General features: G+C 42.8%; 1 protein-coding gene across 1 annotated transcript in view; it reads right to left on the reverse strand.

Annotated features, from left to right (window-relative positions):
- huwe1 (HECT, UBA and WWE domain containing E3 ubiquitin protein ligase 1) overlaps window positions 1–24,225 on the reverse strand; it is a 47,073-nt gene that overhangs the window by 10,179 nt on the left and 12,669 nt on the right. The window contains exons 28-75 of the mRNA XM_058763825.1: window positions 23,994–24,182; window positions 23,678–23,894; window positions 23,372–23,494; window positions 22,986–23,223; window positions 22,551–22,892; window positions 22,044–22,166; window positions 21,800–21,895; window positions 21,375–21,644; window positions 19,694–19,846; window positions 19,422–19,549; window positions 19,107–19,188; window positions 18,815–18,991; window positions 18,524–18,677; window positions 17,868–18,265; window positions 17,283–17,478; window positions 17,012–17,179; window positions 16,737–16,885; window positions 15,807–15,873; window positions 15,442–15,665; window positions 15,023–15,234; window positions 14,722–14,904; window positions 14,355–14,527; window positions 14,120–14,259; window positions 13,948–14,023; window positions 13,764–13,862; window positions 13,408–13,535; window positions 13,149–13,308; window positions 12,755–12,983; window positions 12,319–12,497; window positions 12,155–12,244; window positions 11,885–12,045; window positions 10,989–11,034; window positions 9,866–10,222; window positions 9,347–9,557; window positions 8,630–8,754; window positions 8,320–8,543; window positions 7,835–8,228; window positions 7,408–7,415; window positions 7,278–7,323; window positions 6,156–6,512; window positions 5,637–5,847; window positions 4,920–5,044; window positions 4,610–4,833; window positions 4,124–4,518; window positions 3,238–3,907; window positions 899–1,589; window positions 456–550; window positions 185–341 (exon numbers count right to left, since the gene is read on the reverse strand). Coding sequence (XP_058619808.1) covers window positions 185–341; window positions 456–550; window positions 899–1,589; window positions 3,238–3,907; window positions 4,124–4,518; window positions 4,610–4,833; window positions 4,920–5,044; window positions 5,637–5,847; window positions 6,156–6,512; window positions 7,278–7,323; window positions 7,408–7,415; window positions 7,835–8,228; window positions 8,320–8,543; window positions 8,630–8,754; window positions 9,347–9,557; window positions 9,866–10,222; window positions 10,989–11,034; window positions 11,885–12,045; window positions 12,155–12,244; window positions 12,319–12,497; window positions 12,755–12,983; window positions 13,149–13,308; window positions 13,408–13,535; window positions 13,764–13,862; window positions 13,948–14,023; window positions 14,120–14,259; window positions 14,355–14,527; window positions 14,722–14,904; window positions 15,023–15,234; window positions 15,442–15,665; window positions 15,807–15,873; window positions 16,737–16,885; window positions 17,012–17,179; window positions 17,283–17,478; window positions 17,868–18,265; window positions 18,524–18,677; window positions 18,815–18,991; window positions 19,107–19,188; window positions 19,422–19,549; window positions 19,694–19,846; window positions 21,375–21,644; window positions 21,800–21,895; window positions 22,044–22,166; window positions 22,551–22,892; window positions 22,986–23,223; window positions 23,372–23,494; window positions 23,678–23,894; window positions 23,994–24,182 — 9,660 coding nt within the window. The remainder of the gene's footprint in view (window positions 1–184; window positions 342–455; window positions 551–898; window positions 1,590–3,237; window positions 3,908–4,123; window positions 4,519–4,609; window positions 4,834–4,919; window positions 5,045–5,636; window positions 5,848–6,155; window positions 6,513–7,277; window positions 7,324–7,407; window positions 7,416–7,834; window positions 8,229–8,319; window positions 8,544–8,629; window positions 8,755–9,346; window positions 9,558–9,865; window positions 10,223–10,988; window positions 11,035–11,884; window positions 12,046–12,154; window positions 12,245–12,318; window positions 12,498–12,754; window positions 12,984–13,148; window positions 13,309–13,407; window positions 13,536–13,763; window positions 13,863–13,947; window positions 14,024–14,119; window positions 14,260–14,354; window positions 14,528–14,721; window positions 14,905–15,022; window positions 15,235–15,441; window positions 15,666–15,806; window positions 15,874–16,736; window positions 16,886–17,011; window positions 17,180–17,282; window positions 17,479–17,867; window positions 18,266–18,523; window positions 18,678–18,814; window positions 18,992–19,106; window positions 19,189–19,421; window positions 19,550–19,693; window positions 19,847–21,374; window positions 21,645–21,799; window positions 21,896–22,043; window positions 22,167–22,550; window positions 22,893–22,985; window positions 23,224–23,371; window positions 23,495–23,677; window positions 23,895–23,993; window positions 24,183–24,225) is intronic.

Below are 24,225 nucleotides of genomic sequence, written 5' to 3' on the forward strand. Positions count from 1 at the left end.
TAAAAATGACTATGAAAGGATGTGTTATATTAGGCTAAGTTATCATGGCAAATGAGTTATTTATGTACAGGACACCAAAAGGCACTCTACAGTGATATTGACCCACATATTCACTATTCAGCACCTAATCCTGCCATAATGAGTGACCATACCACCAAAAACAGGGTAGTAATGTAGTACTGACCGATTTGTTTGCAGAGTGTGTATCCGAGCTGACGTGCCCCGCTGAGTAGAAGTCTCAATACAGTGTCTCGGGTCGGTGCATCCCCTCTGGACAGCTGCAGCAGGATGTTGGCCGCGTCCTCCAGACCTTCCTCTGAACACGAGTGGGATGTCAGCACCTGGACACAAACCACAGGAGGTAACTAATCTGCCTGCTGAGCTGGGTCAAAAGAGCCCAGGGTTAGGAGAACCAGACATGAGGCGACATATGTGCGTGCACCATCATTAAATACCTCCACAGAGAGCTGCAGCTGTTTCTCTGTTAGTCCAGTAGAGGCCAGTTTGGTTTCTATGTCTGTGCTGCTCACTGCTGGCTTCTGTTTTCCAGCTAAAATAATGAGATATAACATTTCAATATTTTACTGCCAAAAATCACAAACACAATTGTCTGGTCAATCACCAGCATTATACGTAATCACCCGCTCCTAATAGTGTTAAATAATCATAATTACAATACTGACAAATAATTGTGATTGTGTTTTTAAATCAAGCAGCTCTAGTTTACAGATTATTTTAAAACAGCTTCAAATGTGGCTCAGCCAATCTTATTCAAGACCCAGAACTATCCGTTTTATAATTAGAATTTTATCTCAGTGGAGACCGTTACAGCAACACAAATCAGCTGATATTAAATCCATGTTTTAAACTGTTTTCAAATGCTCTAAGAGAGACTCACCAGCAATACTACCGGAGGTGGTGGTGCTGCTTGTAGCAACAGATACCGTGGTGGCTGGTTGAGAGGGCGTCGGGGCCACTGAGCCCTGCGTGGTGCCCGTACCTGCCACCACTGAGATAGTCCCTGACCCCGCTGTGTTTTGAGTGGCAGGTGCAGGTGCAGAGGGTGTGGCAGTTGGGGCCTGAGGCACTGGGTGGCTGGCTGGAACCTCCGTGGCCTTGTTGTCAGGCAGAGCGATGGAGATCAAAGAGAGCAGACGGAGCAGTTTCTCAGTAAGAAGGGAACTACGGCGGATCACTGGGTGGGAGAGCATGTTCATCAGCTGGCCCAGTGGAGAAGCCTCAAGGCTCAACAGAGTCCCCTCTGTCTCACCAGCACCCCCTAGAGGCACAGTCTTCATGGAGGCCTTGCCTTTACGGCTCACATTCATGTTGTCCAGCTTGACCAGGAGATCCCAGAAATCAGTGGAGATGCCCAGGGACTGTGGTGTAACTGTGCAGGCGCTCAGGGAATTGTGGGTAGAGGTGGGATTACTCAGGGTAGTTGAGGAGTTGCTCTGGCTGGTGCTACCTGACCGACAACTTCCACTGGGAGTCGGTGTTGAGCTGGCACAAAGACGAGTGTCCAACTCTGATGAGGATGACGACAGGGGATCTTTACAGCGCTGCTGAGTGAAGTGACTGGGAAATACCTAGAAGAAATAAGAGTGAGAGAAACAAAAACTTAAAAACGATAAATGTTCTTTACTGCTTTACACTTTCATCTGTATAATTAGTATATTTTTTGTATTACTTTATTGCATATTCCCCCGGTTTCACAGACAAGGCTTAAGCCTTGTCCTAGACTAAAATGTAAGTCTGAGCTGTTTCAACTGAAAGAAACTTGCATTGACTAATCTTAAAATATATCAGTTCCTTTGTTTTGTCTCAAGATGCACACCAGTAATGTTTTTTTTTTCTAAGCACGTTCATAAAAATTGCTTAAATGTCCTAACTGAACTTTGATCTAATCCTGGCTTACTCTAAGCCCTGTCTGTGAAACTGGGCTTTAATGTTTGAAGTTCTTTTTGTCATGAAAAAAAATTATGAAACTTGTTCTTGAGAGGGCAACTCATTTGTTACAAATGGATAGTTCACCCAAAAATAGAAATTCTGTCATTAATTAATCACCCTCATGTCGTTCCAAACCCTGTAATCCGGGGTTCAACTGTAATTTTAAAAAGCTACGAGAATACTGTGTGCGCAAAGAAAACTATTTTACCGATGTCCTTGATCATGGTAGGACCCTTGCTGTCTATAGGAGGGTCAGAGAGCTTTCGGATTTAAAAATGTCTTCATTTGTGTTCTGAAGATGAACAAAGGTCTTACGGGTTTGGAACGACATGAGGGCGAGTAATTAATAGGGCTGGGTTGACAAATTTCACGATTCGATTCGAATTTTCTCAAGAAACCCCCCCCCCCCCAAAAAACTTTCAACTAATGCTGTAAAATATACATGAGAGTCAGTTGGTACTACATTACTATAATATTGAAGGTTAAAATTGAATGATTTGTTAAAATTACATGTAATTAAGTTTTTAAAATAATAAAAGTTACAATTAGCCTACATAATATTTCTACTTCAGTTAGTTTTTTTGAAATATCAACATAATGGTGGCAGTCTTAAAAACTTGATGGATTTATTCAAACAAATTAAACATTGAAGAACAGTAAATGAATATGTTATATGATGCATATATTTAGCAAAATGCCCCTCTCTAGTTTATTTTTCTTTATTTTATCTGAATAATGCGTTTATGATCACCGAATGGGTTTTCCTGAGGTAAATGTGACGTTACGTGACATTGTTTACAAGGCGTTATGTTGACGTCTTTACGCAGCTGAAACACCGATTGAGCGATTACACGAGACAAGATCTGGATTGTAAAGTTGTACTCTTTCTTTTAACATTAAACAGCGCCAAAACGGCATTTATTGTTTGAATACTGCAATACAATGAACAGAATTTGAAATCTGAGACTTTGTTTCATATTAAAAGTACCAAAGCACAATGCTTATTGCGATATATTGGATGGGAAGTGCCCTTCAATGTTCCTTCCATTAACTGAAAACAGACTAGACTAATCGATTCTTGGGATTTAAGAATCGATGTCGCTCCGTAAAAATGAGAATTGATTAATATCGAGATAGCAATATTTTTTACCTAGCCCTAATAATTAATGACAGAATTTTCATTTTTGGGTGAACTATCCCTTTAAATCAATACCATATAATTTGAATTTGTATAAATTTGATGTCATGCAAGTGATGAGTGCCCTTTGGCTATAGGTGCTCTAGTACCTTGGCCAGTTGGATGAGGGTATCCAGTACATGTCGACATACAACTGGAGCAGCCTGTGGGTGGATGTGAACAGTTGATCCACCTCCTCCCCCTGCACATGTTACTCCCGTTCCTGAAACTCCACCTCCGAGCCCTCCCGAGCTCATGCCCCCTCCTGCTGAATGCTTCTCCGCGTGTTTTCTGCCCGATGCCCGCTGGATCTGAAAGATGTTGGTCCTGCATCCCAAGGCCGCATCCATTGAAACAGACAGCCAGGAGAGCTGACTGGAACTACGCGACTCCACTCTGTTCAACAGCTCCAGAGAGGAAGATGACGAGGAGGACGATGACGAAGAGGATACAGCGGCCTGCGGGGATGAAGAGGAACCCTTTCCTCCACTGGATGAGCCCTGGCCTAGTGAGCGCTTGCCACGGGACTCCTCCAGGCGTGCAGTCTCCAGACAGAGCTCGCTCTCGCTGCTACGCTGAAGGATAGACAAGAGGCTGCGGATGACCCAGCCACGTGTCTGAGAGTGGTAACACAAGTTACGCAGCACTCGGTGAAGGCGGCTGGTATTGAGCTTGGGCTCGTCCACAAAAAGCAGCACTAGAAGGCAGGACAAGGCCTCATGGTCCAACAGGAGACGCCCCCGCAGACGCAGAAGAGAATCAACGTTAGAGCTAGAGGGCCTACATTCAAAAACAAACAAAAGACGAATTAGAGATACTAAATGTACTTCATAAATACAGCACGTTTCACTCACATTTACAACTAAAATAGGTGTGCAAACTGTAAATTGCATTTAGAAGCATGTGTGAATTAAAAAAAAAAAAACTAAAAAAAAAAAAACAGCAGACATTATTGGTATTTTTTAAGCATCAAGCACTGATTATCATCACACTCACCGGCTGTGATTGGCACTCCCTCCCATTTGAAATGTCCCTCCTCTTTGCACAGCCAATCGAGTGTATTGTACCCCACGGTTGCCACCGAGGCGGCTTGTGAAGGCAGGCGAGCGTAGGATGGCAGACAGGGCTGAGGAAGAACTGTGACCGAACAACCTCTCATGCATTAGCTGTCTCTGCCTGGCCTCCTGTTCCCTCCGCAGTGCTGCAGCTTCTGCTGCAATATCTGGGGGCATGACCGCCAGCACGCTATCCTCCATGTCCTCCAGAACGGATCGCCGCAACTCAGAGGGTAGGGTCTGGATGAAAGTGACAGGGTCCAGAGGTTGATCGCCCTGTGGGGGTTGCTGGGATAACTCTCGACGCTGCTGCTCCGCCCGTTGCTGGGCCAAGACCTGATAGCATAAGAAAATATTCATCATGTTTGGAAGACTTTTTCCTGTTCAGACAAGTTATTTAAAGTATCTCTGCAATAGTTATTCATACCTCTTCCTGAATTGCCGGTGGGAGAGCAGCTAGGAATTCTGGGCTGACCTCAGTAACCCCTGGCCCTCCTCCCAGCACAGTGCTAGCTGACGTTGCCAACGTGGAGGCGACAGGAGGCCGAGAAGGAGGTCTGATTCCCAGCTGGTTCTGCAGCACCTCCCGACGGATGTCTTCAGGCAGCGCTGCCAAGAAAGATGGGTCCACACCTTCTGGCAGACTGATGCCTGCAAGGAAGTGACAAAAAATGTGATACAAAGTTGAGGAATGGCTCATGGCTATATCCATCATCAATCTAAGCTGAAACACCAACCTGCCAGAGGGTCATCCTCTTCATTGCTGGTGGATGGGAGGGGCTCCTCCTGGATTGCCTGCGATTGGCTATCTGCACTGTCACTCCGAGGCATGGTTTCACCAGGAGATGAAACAGAAGTTGAGCTGAAATAAAGAAAGTATGGCAAGAATTCAATAGTCATACAAAACCAAGTATATTATTCTTATTGATAGATGTGTGGTCCCTTGTTTACAAAAATAAAATAGCAAATTTACTTTTAAATGCAAATGGAAGAAAGCTTCTGACAAGTGACTGGTAGATAATTTAAGCAATATTTATCCATTTGAGACCATTATCAGCCAATAAATGACTAAACAGGCCTTCAGGCATTTTGTTAGTTCTAAATCCTACTACCTTGACAACAGATGTGTATTGTTCTCAAATATTTTTTGTGAATTTTAACCAATTTTGTGCAAACATCTTATTTCTAAATATTATATCAGCATTATACCAGCCACTATTTTCTAGATTAACAGTACAATTTTAGTACAATTATTATTATTATTTGTAAAATTTTTGTAATATTTTAATCAATACAATTATTATTATTATTATTTTATTAATTTCTAATACATAATATTAGTAGTAGTAATGAAGATAATAAAGACTTATTATAAAACAAAAACACAAGAACGCAATAATAGCCGGTCCTTACTGATCTATTTATCTATTAAGTACTGTGGTCCAAATACTCACCCTGTTTCTGCATCTGTTTGCCTGTCTGTGAGGCCACTGTCGCCACTTCCTGACAGTTCCTGAGACATGTGATTGGGTGGAGCGGAGCTAGCAGCTGGCTCTTCTTGCGTTCCTGAGGCCGGACTGCTTGTATCCATGGGAGAACCCTCAAGCTGAGACACACCCACTGGCACAGGCTCCGAACTTTCAGCTATATCTGGACTGAGAGAAGCTGAGACAGAGACAGCAGGGGAGAAGAAAAAAAAAACAAAAAAAACAACTCAACTCATGTTCGCAATTGGTAGACAATTCAACATACACAATGCAAAAGGCAGGGGAAAGTACATGCAGTAGTTGCATGTAGAATGCAGTGGGATTATACAACAATTTTGATAAAGGCTCAGCCTCTTCACAGATCATTTAGCCGTGGCATTTTTAAGTAGAATAAGGAGAAGAATTCACTGTGATGTGAATGTGAAAGTCTCTCCACTGAACCACAGTGTGTAAAATCTAATTTTACAGGATTCAAAGTTAATCTACCTTCCCTGACTGCATCCAATGCTCCTCCTCCTCCTCTCTCACCAATAGTGGGTGCAGGTGACATCTCCATCTGAGATGCTTCTGCCTCACAATTCGGCCTATCAGGTGCTGAGAGCTGGGGAAGCCCCGCCCCTGCCAAGGCTCCGTGAGAGTCAGGATTGGAGTCAGCCAGCAGCAGCTCCGTGATTGGCTGGTGCACTTGCTGACTGATGGCTGTTTCCAGAGACACGAGGGCTTGCTCGTGCGGGGCAGGGGTGGTTGGAGTGACTTCTCCTGATGGGGGCGCTGTGAGGAAACCCTCAGAGGTGCGAGGAGGGTCCAGGCAGGACGACACTCCACTCTGGGCCTGTTCTCCTTCTGACCAGATAACAGAATGAGAAGAAATGAGTATTGTGGACATGATAAAGTTAAGATAAACATGATAAATGACACTGTAGCTCAGTTGTAGAAGGTAATGAAAAGGCAGGGAATGTGACAGAGGATCTGCAGTGAGGAAGGCAGTAAATTGTATAGTTATCTCCTTCGAGGGCCACACTATACTGATCCCCAACAACAACACAACTTACTACCTCACCACAACACAGCCACTGTAGCCTCATTCAACTAAAGATAACGATAACAACATTCAAAACTTTGACAGCCAAAAGGCAAAAAAAATAAATAAAAATAATAATAATGCAGATGTTCATACTGATAGTAAGGTGGTGAATACAATTCATGTAGATGTAAACCTATAAATAATTGAGCAGTTGCCTAGAAACGATTGATTGATGCCTAGCAGCGTTACCACAGTGTTGGAGATGGGCAGGAAGATCATCCAGCTGTTGAAGCGGTTACCGTGGGAAAGACAGTAGACTGTATAGTTATCTCCCAGATCTGGTGTGATCCTAAAACTATACAAACTACTACCTCATACCACAGCCCGCAGAAGAGCTCATCCAGAACCCTGGTTCTTCGCAATGAAATGTGATTACATTTTTACATTTTAGAAAAAAGAAAAAAAAAAACACTTTGATTTCCATTTTTTTGTGCTCAATGAAATAGCAAATAACAAAAACATGAACTAAAACACTAACTATTAACATTCAATTCTGTAAAAATACAAACGTGCAATGCTCTTACCTGCAGCATTCTCTCCAGCTCCATTGACTGTTCCAAGCCCAGAGCCCTGTGGGAAATAAAAGCAACAATTCATCCACCTTTACTGTGAAATTCATTCAATTAGGGATGTGAGCTGTGTCCTGGCTAATACCCATGGTACTGCCACAAATCAGTACGGATTGAATTCAATCTTATGAGTCACAGTAATGTAAATATTTTTATCACATTATACAGTGAAGGCGGCTGGTATTGAGCTTGGGCTCGCCCACAAAAAGCAGCACTAGAAGGCAGGACAAGGCCTCATGGTCCAACAGGAGACGCCCCGCAGACGCAGAAGAGAATCAACGTTAGAGCTAGAGGGCCTACATTCAAAAACAAACAAAAGACGAATTAGAGATACTAAATGTACTTCATAAATACAGCACGTTTCACTCACATTTACAACTAAAATAGGTGTGCAAACTGTAAATTGCATTTAGAAGCATGTGTGAATTAAAAAAAAAAAAACTAAAAAAAAAAAAACAGCAGACATTATTGGTATTTTTTAAGCATCAAGCACTGATTATCATCACACTCACCGGCTGTGATTGGCACTCCCTCCCATTTGAAATGTCCCTCCTCTTTGCACAGCCAATCGAGTGTATTGTACCCCACGGTTGCCACCGAGGCGGCTTGTGAAGGCAGGCGGCGTGGGATGGCAGACAGGGCTGAGGAAGAACTGTGACCGAACAACCTCTCATGCATTAGCTGTCTCTGCCTGGCCTCCTGTTCCCTCCGCAGTGCTGCAGCTTCTGCTGCAATATCTGGGGGCATGACCGCCAGCACGCTATCCTCCATGTCCTCCAGAACGGATCGCCGCAACTCAGAGGGTAGGGTCTGGATGAAAGTGACAGGGTCCAGAGGTTGATCGCCCTGTGGGGGTTGCTGGGATAACTCTCGACGCTGCTGCTCCGCCCGTTGCTGGGCCAAGACCTGATAGCATAAGAAAATATTCATCATGTTTGGAAGACTTTTTCCTGTTCAGACAAGTTATTTAAAGTATCTCTGCAATAGTTATTCATACCTCTTCCTGAATTGCCGGTGGGAGAGCAGCTAGGAATTCTGGGCTGACCTCAGTAACCCCTGGCCCTCCTCCCAGCACAGTGCTAGCTGACGTTGCCAACGTGGAGGCGACAGGAGGCCGAGAAGGAGGTCTGATTCCCAGCTGGTTCTGCAGCACCTCCCGACGGATGTCTTCAGGCAGCGCTGCCAAGAAAGATGGGTCCACACCTTCTGGCAGACTGATGCCTGCAAGGAAGTGACAAAAAATGTGATACAAAGTTGAGGAATGGCTCATGGCTATATCCATCATCAATCTAAGCTGAAACACCAACCTGCCAGAGGGTCATCCTCTTCATTGCTGGTGGATGGGAGGGGCTCCTCCTGGATTGCCTGCGATTGGCTATCTGCACTGTCACTCCGAGGCATGGTTTCACCAGGAGATGAAACAGAAGTTGAGCTGAAATAAAGAAAGTATGGCAAGAATTCAATAGTCATACAAAACCAAGTATATTATTCTTATTGATAGATGTGTGGTCCCTTGTTTACAAAAATAAAATAGCAAATTTACTTTTAAATGCAAATGGAAGAAAGCTTCTGACAAGTGACTGGTAGATAATTTAAGCAATATTTATCCATTTGAGACCATTATCAGCCAATAAATGACTAAACAGGCCTTCAGGCATTTTGTTAGTTCTAAATCCTACTACCTTGACAACAGATGTGTATTGTTCTCAAATATTTTTTGTGAATTTTAACCAATTTTGTGCAAACATCTTATTTCTAAATATTATATCAGCATTATACCAGCCACTATTTTCTAGATTAACAGTACAATTTTAGTACAATTATTATTATTATTTGTAAAATTTTTGTAATATTTTAATCAATACAATTATTATTATTATTATTTTATTAATTTCTAATACATAATATTAGTAGTAGTAATGAAGATAATAAAGACTTATTATAAAACAAAAACACAAGAACGCAATAATAGCCGGTCCTTACTGATCTATTTATCTATTAAGTACTGTGGTCCAAATACTCACCCTGTTTCTGCATCTGTTTGCCTGTCTGTGAGGCCACTGTCGCCACTTCCTGACAGTTCCTGAGACATGTGATTGGGTGGAGCGGAGCTAGCAGCTGGCTCTTCTTGCGTTCCTGAGGCCGGACTGCTTGTATCCATGGGAGAACCCTCAAGCTGAGACACACCCACTGGCACAGGCTCCGAACTTTCAGCTATATCTGGACTGAGAGAAGCTGAGACAGAGACAGCAGGGGAGAAGAAAAAAAAAACAAAAAAAACAACTCAACTCATGTTCGCAATTGGTAGACAATTCAACATACACAATGCAAAAGGCAGGGGAAAGTACATGCAGTAGTTGCATGTAGAATGCAGTGGGATTATACAACAATTTTGATAAAGGCTCAGCCTCTTCACAGATCATTTAGCCGTGGCATTTTTAAGTAGAATAAGGAGAAGAATTCACTGTGATGTGAATGTGAAAGTCTCTCCACTGAACCACAGTGTGTAAAATCTAATTTTACAGGATTCAAAGTTAATCTACCTTCCCTGACTGCATCCAATGCTCCTCCTCCTCCTCTCTCACCAATAGTGGGTGCAGGTGACATCTCCATCTGAGATGCTTCTGCCTCACAATTCGGCCTATCAGGTGCTGAGAGCTGGGGAAGCCCCGCCCCTGCCAAGGCTCCGTGAGAGTCAGGATTGGAGTCAGCCAGCAGCAGCTCCGTGATTGGCTGGTGCACTTGCTGACTGATGGCTGTTTCCAGAGACACGAGGGCTTGCTCGTGCGGGGCAGGGGTGGTTGGAGTGACTTCTCCTGATGGGGGCGCTGTGAGGAAACCCTCAGAGGTGCGAGGAGGGTCCAGGCAGGACGACACTCCACTCTGGGCCTGTTCTCCTTCTGACCAGATAACAGAATGAGAAGAAATGAGTATTGTGGACATGATAAAGTTAAGATAAACATGATAAATGACACTGTAGCTCAGTTGTAGAAGGTAATGAAAAGGCAGGGAATGTGACAGAGGATCTGCAGTGAGGAAGGCAGTAAATTGTATAGTTATCTCCTTCGAGGGCCACACTATACTGATCCCCAACAACAACACAACTTACTACCTCACCACAACACAGCCACTGTAGCCTCATTCAACTAAAGATAACGATAACAACATTCAAAACTTTGACAGCCAAAAGGCAAAAAAAATAAATAAAAATAATAATAATGCAGATGTTCATACTGATAGTAAGGTGGTGAATACAATTCATGTAGATGTAAACCTATAAATAATTGAGCAGTTGCCTAGAAACGATTGATTGATGCCTAGCAGCGTTACCACAGTGTTGGAGATGGGCAGGAAGATCATCCAGCTGTTGAAGCGGTTACCGTGGGAAAGACAGTAGACTGTATAGTTATCTCCCAGATCTGGTGTGATCCTAAAACTATACAAACTACTACCTCATACCACAGCCCGCAGAAGAGCTCATCCAGAACCCTGGTTCTTCGCAATGAAATGTGATTACATTTTTACATTTTAGAAAAAAGAAAAAAAAAAACACTTTGATTTCCATTTTTTTGTGCTCAATGAAATAGCAAATAACAAAAACATGAACTAAAACACTAACTATTAACATTCAATTCTGTAAAAAATACAAACGTGCAATGCTCTTACCTGCAGCATTCTCTCCAGCTCCATTGACTGTTCCAAGCCCAGAGCCCTGTGGGAAATAAAAGCAACAATTCATCCACCTTTACTGTGAAATTCATTCAATTAGGGATGTGAGCTGTGTCCTGGCTAATACCCATGGTACTGCCACAAATCAGTACGGATTGAATTCAATCTTATGAGTCACAGTAATGTAAATATTTTTATCACATTATACAGCAAATCAAAAGAATTCATAACAAATGAAAGAAAGAATTGCATTAGCATAGTAACAGCTGCTTTACATTAAATAAAAAAAGAGAACTAAACAGCACATTGTTACAAAAGATTTAATAAATGTTTTTAAAGGAATCCTTAAAAAAAAAAAAAAATGCATCTCAGTTTTCACAAATATTAAGCAACTTTATTCAACACTGATAATCAAATCTTTTAGCATTCTAAAATGATTTCTGGAGTATCATGTAACATTAAACACTAGAGTAACGGCTGCTGAAAAGTCCTGTGGGAATCAAAGGAATACATTTTAAAATATTCAAATAGAAAACTTATTATAAAAATATTTTACAATATTACTGTTTTACTGTATTTTTGATCAAATAAAGGTGAGCGTAAGGGACTTCTCTTCAAAAACATTAAAAAAAAAATCTTACTAAACAAAATTTTGTACGGTAGCACATGAATGGATGAGCCACGTTCAAAAGTGTGACTGCACATCAGTTAAATTCTATATAATGTGGCAAGCAACACTGCTTGGCAATTGTAAACATGACCAAAACATCAACACTCGATTGCTACCATTATAAAAGGGTCTACAATAGAAGCACCTGTCTGCAATACAGCCTGTAGACTACACTACAATTTAAAGCTTCAAACGCATTTTCTAGCATTCTATTCTCTTTTACCTGTAGGCTCTGTTCCCGGGTCTCCTCTCCAGCTGCAGAACTCTCATTCTGTTTGGCTGTCTCCTCTTCCTCTGCCAACTGTCGTCTCCTCTTCTCCCTGCGCTCCTCCAGCTCCTCATCACGCAAGCTCTCCAGGTGCTGCAGTATGGGGACCTTCACCACTGAGAGACCAAACACAAGACTTGACATTAGATACAAACTCACTTAGCAGTTCTTCCTGCAGTGCATAAACAACAAGATGGTAATATATTCATTTTAAGATGGTCTCACCTGCCACACAGTCATGCATGCTCTCGGCATCCAGGACTTTACACTCATCCGTCCATCTGGTTAAAGCGGTCGGAATGCTTGAAAGGGTGCCTGTAGAACACAAGGGTTTAGCAGGTGCATCTGTAACCGTTAATTATAAAGCAGCTTGTCTGTGGAAGACTCACCAGCTTGTCCTCCAGTGCTACTCTGCTCATGGAAGAAGTCATCCAGTAGCTCATCGTCCGAACGGGCAATAATGTGCACGTCCTCGTTACCCACCAGTAAACGTGCACGACCACGAGACTGCAGAGGCAGAGAGCTTGACAGCTGCAAGATATCAGCTGCAGCACTGGGGCCCAATAATCTGAGACAAAAAAAATACAAAAAAGGAATTTGAAGCAGCAGTGGCAACAAACAGAATTGCAAATGAGTCTCATTTATGATGTTTGCAATGTTGGAACTAAAAGAAACCAAGAAAAACAATATAAAAGCTGTGATTTTTAAAGGGGTAAAAAGGAACAATCAACTTCATAGATAAAAAGTGCAAATTTCTACACCACTGTAAAGTATGTAAATTTCATATCTTTAAAAAACAAAGGCAAAAAAGTTCAAAGGACTCACCTCTGCAAGATGAGAGGTGGGTTGGGCTGCCGGTTACCAGGGTAATGTACATGGACCGTGTGACCTGTGTTGGCTGTGAGCTGGCGAAGAGAGCGTTGGCTGCGTCCCATGCCCTGAGCCAATCTGCTGCTGGTGCCTGATCCCCCCAGAGTCAGTGAGCCATGGTCTGCGTGACGCACCATCAGAGGGTGGGAGCTGGGGATATTTCCTGGTGAGGGAGGGATGTCAGCTAAAGTGCACAAAAGACAGATAGAATAGACGTGACACATTTCGTCAAAAAAAAAAAAAAAAAAAAAAAAAATTTCTTATGGCTGTTTAACTCAAACTACTTTGACTAAAAAGGGAATAAATGTATAGTAGCTGAAAGATGTTTATTAAACCACTAATTTCTTACCAGATGTGGAGAACATGTTATCAAACTCAATGATGAGGTCATCGTCTCGGTCAAATCTCTCGAAACGAATGTGTGGAGCAGCATTGATATCAGGAAAATCTTCATCCAGTTCCATTTCTGAACCTTCATCATCATCATCCTCATCTCCCTCCTCATCATCCTGAGAACACAAAACAAAATGAGAAAAATGAATAAAAAATAAGTAGAGATCACTCTTCTCTAGGGTGTTTTATGGCTTCACTTTTTAAAAAACTATTACCTGATCCTCCTCCTCCTCTTCCTCCTCCTCCTCCTCCTCATCTTGACTATCCTCATCCTCGTTACTGCCACTGGAGTCTTCCTCCTGTGTGTGCTCTTCATCTTCTGGCTCAAGGATGTTCATAGAGTCTAAATCAGTAAAGAGAACAAAATGACTACAAGATCTTCCCCAAGACAGATTTGAGGAGTATAAAGAAAAATTCCCAGTGCGAAACATAATATAAATGTGAAACAAGTTTCAGACAGAGTCAATGAAAGGGTGGGCCCCCTTTCTATAAGGCCCAATGAGCAGGCTATAGCATTTATGGGTCACTGTCATCATTCAAACAGTGAATATGTAAGAGATCCACATCCTACCCTCTCTGTTGGCTTGGAGAGTGGAGGCCTGACTCATATTGGAAGGAGCTTCATCCATCAGCACGTCCTCTTGAGACTCGTCCTCTGCAGAGCGACCCACTAATTAACATAAAACCGAATCAAAAACACAAATCCAACTCTGTACCGCTTCCATATTTGGCCAGAAACCAAATAAATCACTTACCAATGATGGTGCTATTAACAGTTCCTGCATCTCTTTCTAAAAGTTCATCGATCAAATCCACCAACTCATTCTCCACCTACAAGAATACATGAATAACAAACATTGTTCAGCTGGAGGAGGATTTTCATATTCATCAACAGAGAACAGTTCCACAAACTGGTGTGCTTCTAACCTGCATGGCCTGAGTGCTTAGCACCTCAGGCTGTCCAGCAATGACCACGGTGTCACCCTCGGTTTCTCCATCCATCAGGTCAGCATCTGTTGCTTGACCACGGTCACGATTCTCTGCAGGTTCTGCCTCACCTGCCTCCCCTGTACACAATACCAGATGTAAAACACAACACTCAGTAAGGACACTGTATCCATACTCTGCTGGAAGTTAAAGTGATCAAGGATACGAGCATTACCTTGATCTTGGGTGTTGCTGTTGCTGTCCCTGACAGTGCCAACAGTGTCATGCTCTGTCTTGTTCTTGCTGGATCCACCTTTACCCCCAAACAGACTGCTAGGCTGATTCACAATTCGCGACAACGTCTCCAAAGGCTTCAGAGCAGCATTTACTGTGTTTGCCATATTAGGACTGCAAGAACCAAGAACAGCAATGAGATAAAATAAAAAATTACCTTTTGCCTAAAAATAAATTAGGCAAAATCACCAAGGTTAGGATAAAGAAAAAACATCCATTAAGCAAAAAACTAATATTTACCTTAAATAAAATTTACATACTACTAATATATCAAATGTTTATTATTATTATTATTATTATTGTGATACCTGGATAGATCAAGGCTATGAGGCACACGGGCAAGGTCATTAACAAGGCCTTTCTTTAGGAAGAGTCGGATGATATTGTTCATGCCGTTGTGCTGCGTCTTGGCTGTGGCTGTGCTGTAAAAGCTTGAGGTGGAGGGACACGATTCCATAATGGTACTGATGATACACATCACTGCTTGCAAGCTGCAAAGAGAGAAAAGACGAAGTTTAATCAAGTTGTTCATATCCAATTAAGTACATTCTCGGTGTCTTCATTGTTTAAAAGTCAATTTTAGTATAGTGACTAGGCAGTTCGACCCACCGGGCGTGTTTCTCTGTGCCTTCTGCCATGCCCAACGCTCGACTCAAAGCAGCCTTGACCTCGTTGACCAGGGCTGCCTGGGCATCAGTGCCTGTGCCAGCTGCAGCGAGGCTGGCCAGGAAAAGGCGCGCAAGGGCAGGGGTGTCCTTGTCCTCGGAGTTCTGGGTGTGTGGGAGCAAGTGGTCCAAAACAAATGCCAGCACACTGCAATCCTGCACATATATAGGGTCACAATTAGTACACGACAAATGAGGTTTGCCGAGATGAAAGAAAATTGAAATACACTGACATAATGTCCAGGCAATGTCTTACAACTCAATATTGCATAAACCGGCTCAGTTCTCTAAAAACAATATGACGTGAAAAGTGCAACTTTTGACCAGAAACACTTTGGTTGTATATCAACTGATGTGACTCACCTCCTTAATGAGCTCTGACTGGCCAGCTGTGTAGTTGTAAGAGGTGATCAGAGTGGCGATGCCAACATAGGAGCGCACAAGCTCTGCAAGCAGCCTCAGGATGGTAGAAGTAGGCATCAGGGGTTTGCTGGCCTTAGCTTTGGCAGCTCGGCTCTCCTCTGAGGAAGCTCCCTTCTCTCCCTCCTGCTCCTTTTTCTCTTCACGCATTTCCTCAGGAGTAGAGGCTAGAGATAGAGAAAGAGCAATGACAGGAAAAAATTACAAGGGCAAGTCAAGAAACCAGCGAAAGTAAGAAAAACAGTCATTGTATAAAGAAAAGGTTTTAAGCTCTGGGTGTGTTTGTGTGTATGTACAGCGGTTCACACCTTCTCCCTGTGGAGTTCCAGATTGGGATGATTCTGCAACAGCACCATCTGCAGCAAACACCTGAGTCTGATAGAGTATAATTAACACCCACTATTAATGCAAATCCCACATTTCTGGGCCCATTATAGTATACATACACTTGGGGCTACTTGTGTTTTTCACAAAGCAGCTAGATGAACTAGATTTGTACATGAGTGAGTAGTGCTTTTCCATACAAAAAAAGCTTTTTTTGCTACCCTAAGTCAAAGCAAATTCATCTTCATGTTTCAATGTACACTTTTTTCCTACTAGTCCACTAGAAATAACATGTCTGATTGTTCTGAAAAGTACAAATATATAGCATTCTAAGCAACAAACCACACATTTTGATGTCATTAATATAACAGATTTCCAACATTCAATTTACATCTGACAAATGGCTTTAAAAACTCCAACTGGTGATGTTACATTCTGAATACATGTTGTCAAAAATGCCAGAATACTGCTGACAGGTATGCATGTTCCGTTTCTCTGTTGCTGCTTTAAGTGATGCAGAGGTACATGCTCATTCATTTAATGAAGTTCATATGAGACTCGCATATGGTAGAGACGAACAGTTTTGTGTAAAGAAAATGTGTGCCTTGAAATCATGCAGTCACATTAAATGATTACTAAACTTTTGGCTGCCTGCTCCGAACACCATGAAAAACACTTGTATGATACATTTATTTCACAATTCACAATTTTAGGTTTTAGAAAACAAAATGGGGGTGGGGGGGTACTATACTTATCCAGACGTAGAGAAAAAAAAAAAAAGCTGAATTTTATAGGTCTGGATAAAATATAATGATTTTATTAATCAATAGTGATGGTAAGAATGGCATTCTTTGATAATTGATGCAATGCACAAAAATCTGACAGATACTACACAACATTTATAAAACTCTTACATTGATGTGGAAGGCAGACTGCGAATCAAAATCACTGCCTTGTCTGGTAAGTCTGTACTGCTGGTAGACATCATCACCGACATCCTGCAGGATTTGACACAGGTCTTGACTTCCCGGTACTGCGGCTGCCCGCTCCTCTCCTCTTTCTGCTACACATAAACAAACCCAAATGGACCCCAAGCATTGAAAGAAGTGGATGTTGATGAGAGATGACAGCTTGATAGATCTGGACCATGAACTAAATAAAAACGCATGCTCTCATTTTTCTGTCTTACCCTCTTCTGGAGCGTGATATGCTGCTAAGGCATTCAGCATGTCATAGATGACCTCTTTAATAGTCTCTGGTATGGAGGGCAGTGGGGACAGCTTCAGGGGTGTCGTCTTCACTAGCTGAACAGCATTTGGACCCTTAATTCTGAAGTTCTCAAACTCATCATCTGAGGCTGATTAACGGAGAGAGATTGTGATTGGTTATTAGGCTTTAGAACAACATTATATGCTGATTTATTATTTTTGGGTGGATTTCTGGGAGGTTTTCCACCATACCAGTGCCAGCACCTCTTGGGGCCGGGAGAGCAATTCGGATACAGCTCTTGGCAGTTTCCGTAAAGCACTCTGGGTTGCGACAAGCTGCTGGGCCGAGGACACGTAGGATGTAGTTGATCTCCCTGGAGCCCAGACTACCTGACACCACACCTGAAGTAGTGCTTCCTGCACCACTGGTGACGGCAGACCGTACCACCTGAGAAAAGAGAGAGAGTGATCAATTAAGGACAAAATATTTTAGATAAGTTAAGTCGTGACGTAATGTCAAGTATAGTGACCCATACTCGAAATGGTGCTCTGCATTTAACCCATCCAAGTGCACACACACAGTGAACACACACCCGGAGCAGTGGGCTGCCTTGCTCCAGCGCCCGGGGAGCAATTAGGGGTTTGGTGCCTTGCTCAAGGGCACCTTAGTCATGGTATCGAAGGTGGAGAGAGTGCTGTTCATTCACAATCCCCACCTTCAATTCCTGCCGGCATGAGAATCGAACCAGCAACCTTCAGGTTACAAGCCCGACTCCCTAACCATTAGGCCACGACTACATTCAAGATAGTAAAAATGCAGCTTTATTAAATGTGTACCTTCTCCATAGTGTGTCGGAGGGTGGCTGGGTCTTCTATGATGTGACGGAATAGCAGAGTGACCAATGGGGTGAAGCCATTGAACCCTGAGCTCTGTGTGAGGTTCAGGATCATACGAGTACTCTTGAGCTCTGCAAACATCATGGCGTAATGGTGTGTACGTGTGAGACGCAGACAGAGACGCAAAGTGGCGTGTAAAGTATCCGGATCCACGGGAACGCTGATCATGCTGACACAGGCACGGATCAAAATGGTAATCATGTCCTCAGTCAGCCCCTGTACAACAATACCGCTGGAACCAGAGGGGTCCTGAAGGGTAGCGGGAGCTGCTGTGCTTGATTCCTTCTGCTCCGACTCTTCTTTAGGTGGCGCCATCTCCACAGCCACAGAGCCGGAATCTGAGAAAGTCATAAAGAAAAATGTAATACTCTCAAAAAATAAAACAAAAATTTTTAAATAAATTTAAAAAAAAAAAACATCCAAAATGCTAATGAATTTAAATAATTATTTGTTTAATTATAAATAGTATTAAATTTCATTCTTGTCCAAAGCCAAAACTCTGTGAAAAGCAGAAACAAGGTGCATTCAGTAACCCCCCCCCAACCCCTCACACAATGAAAAAATGTTTCAACTTTATAGGCTTGCTGTTTCTCCACCTGTGTCAGTCTGTGTCTCTTCAGTCTTTGCTCGCTGTTCACTCTCTTCTCTCTCTGTATCAGTAACACTTCCGGATTTTGAGGTCTTGGGCATCCGTGGCACCCGCTGTACCGTCAACATAACCGGCCGTCTGTTCCCAGTCTCCTCATTCACCTGAAAAAAGACAAATACAAAGAATCTAAGAACAAAGATCTACTATTCGTACTGTATGGCCACTGGTATAAATAAATCTAATTTCCATTTCTATCTGATCCACAAAACAAGTGTTTTGCCCAGGTCTTAGCTGTTACCTGCACCATGGTGTTGAACTGGACAGTGTATCTTCTACGGCCTGCAGTGAACCGGACGCTGGTCTCTCCTGCCCTCCAGGCTGAGTCAATGGTGCTGTTGTTACTCGCGCTGTAGCTGCACCAGCGGCCTGAACGGTCATCAAACCAGCGCCAGTTATTCCCATTGGGCTGCAGGTACTAAGGTAAGAATAAAGTTAACATAACACTTTCGTTAGACACGGAACTTGTTCACTGTTGACATATTGACAGTTTAAGATTATAACAATGCCTTTATACTTCATCTGGCACCAACCTTATTCATCTGAGCTCTTCGTTTCGATGAAACAGCCATTTTCTCATAGAAGTCAATAAGCAGGAGAACAGGGGTGATCCATCTACAAACAAACACAACATTTTTAAAATGTATATGGAAAACATATTGTTTATATATCTTATTACATTAAAAATGTTGTAAAGTGTTGCACAAGGCCCCAAACATAACATTATTCCTCGATAAACAAATTCTGCTTCTGTTTTTAACATGCTTGGCTCAGCAGAGCTCTCTAGGAATGCTGATGTCGGAGTGCAAACTGATCATTCATGCAGACGGGGAAGGACAGGGACTCACTTGGGTGTTTGGATGTCCTTCTGCTCTTTGGCAGCTTGTAGACAGGGCTGCACCACTTCCAACAGCTTGATCAGCACAGTCAAGACACCACTGCTCTCCACCACCCGAGCACATGAGAGTTTCAGCTCCTGCGGCACATAGTACGACACGCTTCCATCAGAGTGGCACAGTGGGTGTATTTACTTGTGCATGCAGATACATAAGTTGTTTTTGAGTATAGTGTATGAATAAACAGTGGTGATGTGTGCAGCCGACTGTGCAAGACCGTGTACCTCAAAGAGCAGCGTGAGCAGCAGGATGCGGGTGGCCAGGTTGGAGGCCTGGGGGAGGGTTGCCATCTGTCTCGTCCACTCAGACACTGTCTTGGTGTCACTGGTTGTTAGCGGCACTGCAGCCTTTATCAACACATTAGCAGCCTCCCACACCTTTGGAAATAAACAAACATACAGATGACAATAGGGTCATGGTTTTACCTCAAACCTACCCAGAAATCATAGTTAAGCCTCAAAGGTGCAGGGCTCCACAATAAGGATGGCCTACTGACCTGGGCCCAGTGTGAGAGAGTTTTGGGCCAGCTAACAGTAATGTAACCAGCAATACAGCTTTATACTTGTTAATTATGCATTTTTGTGTGTGGCAAACCTATATACAGTTACAATTTCCTGCAATTATTTAAAATTTTCTTTGTATAGAAAATTCAATATTTAATAATGTGTGAAATTAAACATGTGAACGACGCAAGCACGCCTCAGATGACGCAGGACGTAAATGCTGTGATCTACTGACGTTGAGGCCAGCGTACACCGTAAACGGCATTTACATGCTGCGTCATCTGAGGCGTGCTGCATTGTGCTCTGCTAGTGAACTCATGAACACGCTTGCAAGAAGTGTCATGGAGGAGCAGAAAAAGTTGTAGTTTTTTTTTTTTTTTTTTTTACGCACAAAAAGTGTTCTCGTCACGTCATAAAATTCAGATTGCACGTCTGATGGCAGATGGATTGTTTTGATGACATCTTTCATACTTTTATGGACCTTGACAGTGCAATTTACTATGCAGTCAATGGGACAGTCACAAGCCTCCCGGTTTTCATCTAAAATATATTAAATTGTGTTCCGAAGATGAATGAAGCTTTTACGGGTTTGGAACGGCATGGGGGTAAGAGATTAATGACAAAATTTTCACTTTGGGGTGGAGTATCCCTTTAATGTTTTCAATATTGATAAGTATCCTGAGCACCAAATTAGCATATTAAAATGATTTCTGAAAGATCATGTGACACTGAAGACTGATGTAAGGGCAGCTGAAAATTCTTCTTTTCCAAAGGAATAAATTACAATAATATATTAAAATAGAAAACCATTATTTTAAATGCTAATAATAAATGCAGCCTTGGTGAACAAACTTCTAAACATTAAAACCCCAAACTTTCAAATGGCAATGTATAAGATAAATTTAAAAAGAAACTCAATATGTAACAATTATACACTTTCAACCATAAAATGTATAAATTAAATTAATGCATAAATTTAATTATTAACATTTTAAACTTTTAATCATTTTTGTTATGGCCTGGGAAATGCTGGCAGGGCCAACAGAAATCTAAACTGCTGGTCTCACTGGGCAAGCAATCAATAATGACCATCAACGTATATTCAGAAACATGGCCCATAATTCACAAGCATATTTTTAATAGCATAGTTTACTCTGACTAACAGCAACAAATAGTTTTGTAAAAAAATTCCCATGTAGGAACAATTTATATTTGTCTACAAAATTAAGCAAGCATTTAAAAGATAAGCCTTTGGGATCAAAATGTTTCTTCCAAGACCATAAGTAATACATTCAGCCATGTGTGACCAGCTATTTGACTAGATGTGTATGAGTAACTTTCAGTAACTGGCAAAAATACCTATTCCAATTAGTATGTTGTGTGCACATACGGGTATACTGACCTGATTGACCACCTGTCTGAGGATGAGGTCCCTGTACTCAGGGCCGTTCCTTTTAATAGCAGTCATGAGCAGATCACAGAGGCGGTAGACTGTGTCCGGCAGCTCGTCCAGCAGGTGGAAGCAGCCAGGCAGCATTGAGTCAGTGAACGCATGTAGCTCTGTGGTGTCTAGAGGCTCAGCTTCCAGGAAACGCTCCAGACAGCGTGCCTCTTCCTCTTCTACCCGCTCCCTTGCTCTCCTCTCCTCCTCCTCACGCCGGCGAGCTGCTTCCTACGAACAAAAATTAACACGGGTGTGACTTGTGTATCTGTTCAAAGGCAGGGAAAGCTTGGTGAAGATGTGAAGTAGACAGGTGAGGTGGCCTATGCTGTGCTACTCAGTAATTCCTATTTAACTGATGTAATAATGAACGTGTGGGTGCCCACCTCAGGTGAGTCTGAGCGCTGCTCCATGCTAACTTCTTGACCTAGAGACATGGCAATGGCCCGCATCATCTGGTCTTCTTCAGACATGGTGAACTCCTACAGAAACAAAGCTCACAGTGACTACACTAACTTATAGCCTGTGTGTGCATCCTGTCTGTGTATGCTTGTGTGTGTGTGTGTGTGTGTGTGTGCGTGCATGTGTATGAGAGAAAGAGAGAGTTTTGTCTGTGTGTTAGAGTCTTACCCTGACAGCTGCGCTGAGCAGTGGAGGAGGGTGTGTGAGCAGGTACTCAGTGGCCTGTTCCATAGTGCTGGTGTTTAGAAGAGCCTCCATCGCATGCTCTCTGGAGAAGCCCATGTCCATTAGCTGTGAAGGAGGTCAAGGTTTGACTGGTTAGAAATAGCTTTCTTCAGGTATTATAGATCTTGATTACAACACAATCTAATTTATGTGCGAATGATTGGTGATTCATTTGATTACATTTGAAGATTAATTAAATTGTTAAAGTTAAGCATTCATTTGATCACCGTTTTTGATAAGTTTGAATTAAATCACAGCACACAGAATCCACAAAAGTTAAAAGACAACACAGAATTTCTGAAAAAAATAAAAATAAAACATTTCATAGGGCATTATTATTGTTACAATCAATGTACTGTTATATTGTTAACATTTTATTAATTCAATTCATTAGACATCTCTCCGATTATTACAATTCATAGGATTTCCTACAACAGGAAGTGGCAGTACCTGAGTCAACTGAGCCTGGTTGACCTGTGGGTCTCTGCGTGCTGCAGAGTTGCTTCCCTCCTCTGTAGAGCCTCCAGCAGTGCTGCCATTGGCACCTCCAGACACTCCTTCTCCAACTACACCCCCTGTTCCTGAAGGCCCGCTAGCTGCCCCACCACTTGTGGAACTGCTCTCCTCCTCAGGCCGAGCAGTGCCCTCCCTCTCTTTGGAGAGCCGCTCCTGGATGATAGGTTCCCCTCGTAGGATGTGACACATAATGGCCAGCATGGACTCAGCCATGCGTCCACCGTATACCTTCAAGGGCTTACGATTCCACAGGTTACGGATACAGCTGAAAGCAGCCTAAAAAAAGAGATGGAAAAATTAGAACTGCGCTGCTTTGCTATAATAATGCAAGGGTATTTATATTATTTATACTAACATTAAATGTCATACCTTCTGGGTGACAATGAGAAAGCGCAATGCACTGAACTGTGGCGTGTTGAGTGTTGCTCCAGGCACTTTAGCGGGCAGAGAGTGTGGGGAGTCCAGAACTGTGCTGGGGTTCACCATCTTCTCTACTAGCATCAACCAGGCGTCTAGGAATTCTCCTGTCCCATCAGGCAGCTCAGAGTGTTCCAAGCCCTCTGACACGGGCACTTTACCTCCCATGGACAGGGCCCAGTTAAACGTCCTGGTGAACACAAAGCATTTTTACTCCTTGTAAAAAGTATAATACTACAGAATGTCAAAATAGCATAATTACTGAAAAATTATTCTTTTTTTAAATTCAGTTAAGTTATAGATAGGTTATTTATTTTTTCCAACTCTTCTCTACTCACTCAAACAAAGCATCATGGCCACCAGAACAGAAGAACTTCTGCAGCATCAGATGGTACGGATACTTCCTCTCATCAAACAGCATGGGTGAAGTGAAGCCCACAGAGCAGATAAAGAAAGTCAGCCTGATTATGAAAGAGAAGCACATAAATATTAGCCTCAAACACCTCCAGGAAATACTAGTCTCAGGCTTCAGGAAAGTCGGTTTACTGGACAGCAGCTCCATTTACTAAACGATCATTAAAGATACTAATGCAACGTTCAGAATTATAGGGTAAACTTTGCTACAAAGCAGCAGGTGTATTTACCTGAAACGTGGTGTGGGCGTATAGGGAGGCGGCTGCCAGCTCAAGCCCTTGGTGAGAAGTTTAGTAAGAGAAGAAGCAGTGGCCCGAGCCGCTGGTGTTGGGGCGGTGCCTGTGCTGGTGGTATGGTGAGAGCGCCGCTGACGGACAGGTGAGCCCACACAGAGCTTCACCAGCAATCCAAAGAGCTCCGCCAGAGCCCTGCCCAAACGAGAAGAGGCTGGGGGATAAAGAGATAGATGCAATGTTATTCAGGGTTTCACATTTTACTTATTAAATAACGGATTAAAATGGTTGAGACAGTTCTATTGGTGCTGACCTGAGAGCAGAGGCTTAATTTGTTTGATGCGTGTTGCCATGGCAGGGGTGAGTTTGGACTTGGTCTTTGGGTCAGTGGCTGTGGGCTCATCTGTCTCCATGGGAGCGAGAGAGTCTCCATCCAGGCCCATTCCTTCCAGCAAACCCTGAGCAGAGGGATCCACACCCACAGACAGGGTCTCAGTCTCAGCTGGTGGAGAGAGAAGGGCTTTAGAAAAGAAAAAGTAGATGCA

This window comes from Onychostoma macrolepis, chromosome 23, assembly GCF_012432095.1.
Source record: "Onychostoma macrolepis isolate SWU-2019 chromosome 23, ASM1243209v1, whole genome shotgun sequence".
Classification (NCBI taxonomy): domain Eukaryota; kingdom Metazoa; phylum Chordata; class Actinopteri; order Cypriniformes; family Cyprinidae; genus Onychostoma; species Onychostoma macrolepis.